The sequence below is a fragment of the Otolemur garnettii genome, unplaced genomic scaffold (genome assembly GCF_000181295.1).
Source record: "Otolemur garnettii isolate 467f Iridium unplaced genomic scaffold, OtoGar3 scaffold00148, whole genome shotgun sequence".
Taxonomy (NCBI): Eukaryota; Metazoa; Chordata; class Mammalia; order Primates; family Galagidae; genus Otolemur; species Otolemur garnettii.
In genome coordinates this window covers 3,433,302-3,440,536 of record NW_003852543.1, presented here as the reverse complement: position 1 = coordinate 3,440,536, position 7,235 = coordinate 3,433,302, and the positions used below count along the sequence as shown (strand labels likewise).

Below are 7,235 nucleotides of genomic sequence, written 5' to 3'. Positions count from 1 at the left end.
TGTTGTTTGGCGGGTCCGGGCTGGGGATTCGAACCCGCCACCTTAGGTGTACGTGGCTGGCGCCTTAGCCGGTTGAGCTATAGGCGCCGAGCCAAATTAGGAGTGTTTTAAGTGATGGGGGTGGAAGGAGGCTGTATCTACTTGTTTGGAACAGGTTTTAGACAGAATGACAAAATATCCCCCTATAAAAATTTTTTCATCTACATCCTAAGTTTAATATTCAGTGAATTAGAATTTTAGAGCTAATAGGAACCTTGAAGAAATAATGTCCTCACTTTACAGGTAAAATGACTTGATAAGATCACACAGCTAGTTGGCAGTAGAGCCAAGAGTAGAATATAGCTCCCTAGACTCCATCATCTTTGGATTTCTTCCTAGCCTCTAATCTTAGATTGCCAATATATATAACTCTAGAGTTTTTGGCTTTTAAAAGAATATATTAATGTAATTTTTGAGTAAGAATTTGAATTATCAAGGCTGACTGCTATATTATTATTGTTTTTTTTTTGAGACAAAGTATCACTATATTGCTCTTTGGTAGAGTGCGGTGGCATCACCGCTCACAGCAACTTCAAACTCTTGGGCTGAAGTGATTCTCTTGCCTCAGCCTCTCAAGTAGCTGGGACTACAAGTGTCTGCAACAGCACTGAGCTATTTTTTTGTTGTAGTTGCCATTGTTGTTTGGCAGGCCTGGGCTTGGTTTGAACCTGCCAGCCCTGGTGTATGTGGCTGGCACCCTATAGCCACTGAGCTATAGGTGCCAAGCCATATTAATTGTATTTATATACTCAGTTTATTCGTTTTTTGAATCTGCGATATTTACAAGGGATACACTAGGATCTAGAAGTACAAATATGAAAAAGGCTGGTTCTAGGCCATTAGGAAATTCATTTTTAGTAAGGAACATAGACATAAAGATTATAGTACAATGTGATATGCCTTTATAGAGGAATAAAAATTAAGTGCATATGGTTAACTCTGCCTAGAAGTTACCCTTGATCCTTGTGGTTTTTGTTTTTGTTTTTGTTTTAAATTGAGGTAGTATCTTGCTGTGTTGCCCAGGCTGGCCCTGGGCTCAAGTTATCCTTCCATTTCAGCCTCCCAAGTAGGTGGGAGTACAGGTATGTGCCACCATGCAGGCTCTTTGTGGGTTTTTGAGAATTAAAGAGGAGTGAAAGGGCATTTCAGATAGAGATATCAGTAATCAGGTCTTCTTGATCTTGAATTATAAGAATTGTATGTGACACAGCCAGCCAGCAAGTTTTCTTTCTTATCTGCTATTCAAAGGTTATGAGAAAAATACAAGCCAAATTTTAAAAATTATTATAAGATGTTTTAGATACATAAAAAAGTTTAAAGAGTAACACAGATGTTACAACCTTAAATGAAGTATAATGGTACATAGTATATGTGGTATTGTTTTGCATTTCTTTTGTAGACAGAGTGAGTCTCTGTTGCCCTGGGTAGAGTGCCATGGCACATCATTGCGTGCAGCAGCTTTTTGGGCTCAAGCAGTCCTCTTGCCTCGGCCTCTCAAGTAGCTGGGACTATAGGAAGTCACCACTATACCCAGCTAGTTTTTCTGTCTTTGACAGGGAGACGGGATCTCAGTCTTGCTCAGGCTGGTCTCAGAACTCCTGAGCTCAAGCAATCTGCCCCTCAAGCACTTGGCCTCCCAAGTGCTAGGATTACAGGTGTGAGCCACTGTGCCCAGCCCTGCTTTACATGTTTTAAAACTTTATACAATCCTGAACTAAATACTAAAAAACTGAATTTAGTAGCATATAAAATGGATTATATATCAGGAACAAGTAGGATTTATCTCAGGAAAGTAAGTTTGGTTCATCATATAAAAATCAATCAGTTTAATACACCACATTAATAGAAAAAAAGGACAAAAACTACAAGATCATCCGAATAGACAGAAAAAACATTTAACATATTCTAACCTTCTTTGATGATAAAAAACCCTCAGCAGACTGGGCACAGAAGGAAATTTCTTCAGACTGATAAAGGGCATCTCTAAAAAATATAGCTAACAACGTAGTTAATGGTGAAAGACTTTTCCCCTAAGATCAGGAAAAAGACCAGGATGTTTGTTCTCACCACTGCTTTTCAATATTGTACTGGAGGTTATAGCCAGTGAAATTTAGGCAAGAGAAGGAAATGAAAGGTATCCCATTTGGAAGGGAGAAATAAAACTCCTTTTTGTAGTTGACTTGATCTTGTATAGAAAATACTAAGGAATCCATAGAAAACTGTTGAGCTGATAAATGAGTTCAAGATTTCAGGATACAAGATCAATATACAAAAATCATGTTTTCCTATACTGGCAATAAATAATCTGAAATTGAAATTAAGAAAATAATTTCAAGCAGACATGATGGCATGTGCCTATAATCCCAGCACTTTGGGAGGCCAAGGTGGGAAGATTGGTTAAGGCCAGGAGTTTAGGACCAGGCTCCTGAGCAAGACCCTGTCTCTGCAGGAAAGTTAAAATTAGCCAGGTGTGGTGGTACGCTCATATAATCCCACCTACTATTCAGAAGGCTGAGGTGGGAGAATTGCTTGAGTCTAGGAGTTTGAGGTTACAGTGGGCTATGATTGTCCACTGTACTTTAGCCTAGGAGAGAGAGCAAGACTTGTCTCCAAAAAAAGAAAAACCCCATAACAGTTTTCATTTTCGGTAGCATCAAAAGGAGTAAAATACTTAGGAATAAATTTAACAAAAGTATATGACTTTTATACTGAAAACTATAAAACATCATTGAAAGAAATTTAAAAAGAAATAAATGGAAAGACATCCTGTATTCATGGATTAGAACACCTAATATTGTTAAAGTGGCAGTACTACACAAAGCAATCTATAAATTCAGTTCACTTCTTATCAAAATCCCAGCTGGCTATTTTGCAGAAAATGACAAGCCAGTTATGATACTCACATGGAAATGAACAGGACCTAGAATAGAATAGTAAAACAGTTTTGAAAAAGAAGAAAGTTTGGAGGCCAGGAATAGTCTTTTCAACAAATGGCACTGGGACAACTGGAGATGCACATACAAAAGAATGAGTTTAGACCCCTGCCTCACATGATACGCAAAAATGAACTGAAAATGGGTCAGGGACCTAATACAAGTTAAAATTATAAAACTCTGAGCAGGCTCGGCACTTGTGGCTCCAGTGGCTAAGGCGCCAGCCACATACACCTGAGCTGGCGGGTTCGAATCCAGCCCGGGCCCGCCAAATGACAACAACAGCTGCAACCAAAAAGAAAAAAAAATAGCTGAGCATTGTGGCAGGCACCTGTGGTCCCAGCTACTTGGGAGGCAGAGGCAGGAGACTCTCTTGAGCCCAGGAGTTGGAGGTTGCTGTGAGTTGTGATGTCATGGCACTCTACCCAGGGGGACAGCTTGAGGTTCTGTCTCAAAAAAAAAAAAAAAAAAAAAACTCTTAGCAAATATAGGTGTAAGTCCTTTGATCTTGAAATAAGCAATCAAAAGAAAAATAGATAAATTAGACTTCATCAAAATTAAAAACTTTTTTTTTCTTTTTAGAGGCAGTCTCATTTTGTTGCCTTTGGTAGAGTGCGGTGGCATCACGGCTCACAGCAACCTCAAGCTGTTGGGCTTAGGCGATTCTCTTGCCTTTTTTTTTGAGACAGAGTTTCAAGCTATTGCCCTGGGTAGAGTGCGATAGCATTACAGCTCACAGCAACCTCATACTTTTGGGCTCAAGTGATTCTCTTGCCTCAGCCTCCCAAGTGGCTGGGACTATGGGTGCCCACCACAGTGCTCAGCTATTTTTCGGTTGCAGTTGTCATTGTCACTTAGCAGGCCTGGGCTGGGTTTGAATCTGCCACCCTAGGTGTATGTGGCTGGCGTCCTGCTGCCTGAGCTATGGGCGCTGCCAAAATTAAAACTTTTTGCATCAATGGAAGTGGTGGCTTATGCCTGTAACGCTAGCATTCAGGGAGGTTGAGGTGGTTGGATTGTCTGAACTCACAGTTTCGAGACCAGCCTGAGCCAGAATGAGACTTTATCTCTAAAAAGCTGGGCGAGGCCAGGCGCAGTGGCTCACGCCTATAATCCTAGCACTCTGGGAGGTGGAGGTAGGTGGATCGTTTGAGCTCACGGGTTCAAGACCAGCCTGAGCAAAAAGCTAGATCTATCTCTACTAAAAATAGAAAAACTGAGGCAAGAGGATAAATTAAGCCCAAGAGTTGGAAGTTGCTGTGAGCTATGACGCTATGGCACTCTATCCAGGGCAACAGCTTGAGACTCTGTCTCAAAAAAGTAAAATAAAAATAGCCGGGCTTGTGGTAGGTATCTTCAGTCCCAGCTACTTGGGAGGCTGAGGCAAGAGAATCGCTTGAGCCCAAGAGTTTGAGGTTGCTGTGAGCTATGATGTCACAGCGCTCTACCAAGGGCGACAAAGTGAAACTCTGTCTTCCAAAAAAACCTTTTTGCATCAAAAGATACTATCAAGAAAATAAAGGTAGGGTGCTGTGGCTTGTGCCTATAATCCTAGCAGTTTGTGAGGCTGAGGCAGAAAGATCATGTTAGGCCAGGAGTTCGGAACCACCCTAATCAACATAATGAAATCCCCACCTATATAAAAACAATTTTTAAAAAGTAGTTGGGTATGGTGGTGCATGCCTCAAGTCCCAGGTACGTGGGAGGCTGAGACAAGAGGATTGCTTCAGCTTAGGAGTTCAAAGTTGCAGTGAGGTACGATTGTGCCACTGCACTTCAACCTGTAGCCAGGACAACAGAGTGAGACCCTGTCTGGGAAAAAAAAAAAAAAGAAAAAGAAGAAGAAAGAAAGTGAATAGATAGCCACAGAATGAAAGAAAACTTTAAAGAAAACTTTAAATATCAAATCTGGGGAGTATATAGAATTTATGTAAAGAATTATGAAAATTCAATGATAAAAAGGCAAGTAACCCAGTTTCAAAATAGGCAAAGGATTTCAACAGATATTTCTCTTAAGAAAGTTACACAAATGACCAATAAGCACATGAAAAGCAGTTCAGCATCATTAGTTATTAGGGAAATACCAGGTAAGAACACAGTAAGATAGATTTCACACTCAACTAGGGTGGCCATAATAAAAAAAGATGGACTATAAGTGTTAGCAAGGATGTGCAGCAATTGGAACTCTCATACATTGGTGTGAATAGAAAATAGTGCATTTGTTTGGAAATAGTTTAGCAGTTCCTCAGAAAGTTAGCACAGAGTTACCATGACCTAGCAAATCCACTTCTAGGAATCTCCCAAAGAGAATTAAAAAGATTTTGTCTGCACAAAATCTTAAACACAAATGTTCATAGCAGTAGTATTGATAATAACCAAAATGTAGAAACAGTCTGTATGTTTATTATCTGATAAATAGATAAGCAAAATATGATACATCTATATAATGGAATATTACTCAGCTATTAAAAATAATAAAGTACAGCATGGATGAACCTTGAAAATATGTGAGGTGAAAGAAACCAGACATAAATGGGTACATAGTATGTGACTCCATTCAATTAAAATGTCCAAAATGGGCAAATCCATAGAAAGTAGATTAGTGGTTACTTGGCAGTGGCGTAGAGGAGGAGGCAGTAATAGAAAGTGACTAATGATGGGTATAAGGTTTCCTTTGCAAGGGGTTGAAAATGTTTTGGAATTAGTGGTCATAGTTACATACCCTTGTGAGAATGTTAACAAGTGATGAATTATAAGCTGTAAAGGACCAAATCTTGGCTGGGTGCAGTGGCTTACGCCTGTGATCCTAACACCCTGGGAGGCTGAGGGTGGTAGGTTGCTTGAGCTCAGGAGCTAGAGCTCAGCCTGAGCAAGATTGAGACTCTGTCTCTATGAAAAATTGGAAAACTAGCCAGGCATTGTGGTGGGCACTGATAGTTCCAGCTATTCCAGAGGCTGAGGCAGGAGGATTGTTTGAGCCTAGGAATTTGATGTTGCTGTGAGCTATGATGCCATAGCACTCTATCGAGGACAACAGAATGAGATTCTGTATCAAAAACAAACAAACAACCCATGCCAGATGTTATGATTATCAATTTGAAAATGAAGGGGAAAAATACATACTCTGCTGTGTAATAAGACAGCCTAATAAAACATCAGCAAAAGATATCAAATTGACATTTCACAATCATAAGTCTTAACAAGTATTTAACATTTGAGGTCTAATTATGTGCCAGGTATTGAGCATTTTACATACAAGTTTGTTTATGATCTATAACAACCTCAATGGTAGGTACTATTATTATCCCCATTCTATGGATTTAGAAATAGGACTGGTGGGGCAGCACCTGTGGCTCAAAGGAGTAGAACGCTGCCCCATATGCTAGAGGTGGTAGGTTCCAACCCACCCTTGGCAAAAAAAAAAAAAAACCTGCCAAAAAAAGAAATAGGACTGGTTATATGATTATTTATTTATTTGAGATAGAGTTGCATTATGTTGCCCTCGGTAGAGTGCCGTGGCATCACAGCTGCAGCAACCTCAATCTCTTGGGCTCAAGTGATTCTCTTGCCTCAGCCTTCCAAGTAGCTGGGACTGCAGGGGCCTGCTATAACACCTGGCTATTTTTTGTTGTTGTTGCAGTTGTCATTGTTTAGCTGGTCCGGGCCAGGCTCAAACCTGCCAGCCTTGGTGCATGTGGCTGGCACTGTAACCACTGTGCCACGGGCACTGAGCCACATTATGTGATTTGATATAGTTAATGAGTTTTGGACTGGGACTCAAACTCAGGAACTTAGGAACTTAATTTTTTTTTCTTTCTTTCTTTTTTTTTTTTTTTTGAGATAGTCTACTATGTGGGCACTTAGTGCTGTGGGCACTTTTTATTCATTATACTGTGTACTGCTTTAACATTATTGGGCAATTCTTTGTGTCAACAAGTTTCATAGGGTTGACTAACAGCACATGGCTGTTTTCTCCTTTCCAGATCCATGAATGAGATGAAACGGTTGGAGGAAATGTCAAATATGTTTCAGAGTTCTGGAATCAGGTGCCAACCTCCAGATCCAAAATCTCAAACAGAAGGGAATGAAGATTCGCAGGGCAAAGAGCAGCCGTGGGAAATGGTGATGGATAAGAAACACTTCAAGCTGTGGCGGCGTCCAATTACAGGCACCCAGCTTTACCAGTACAGAGGTAAGCCCTGTGAGGCTGCCTTTTAAGCGTTCCTCTTGTTTTTCAGAAATATGTCTTCTTTTTTTTTTTTT

General features: G+C 40.3%; 1 protein-coding gene across 1 annotated transcript in view; it reads left to right on the top strand.

Annotated features, from left to right (window-relative positions):
• STARD7 (StAR related lipid transfer domain containing 7) overlaps positions 1-7,235 on the top strand; it is a 30,427-nt gene that overhangs the window by 11,396 nt on the left and 11,796 nt on the right. Inside the window, exon 2 of the mRNA XM_012811066.2 lies at positions 6,956-7,164. Coding sequence (XP_012666520.1) covers positions 6,956-7,164 — 209 coding nt within the window. The remainder of the gene's footprint in view (positions 1-6,955; positions 7,165-7,235) is intronic.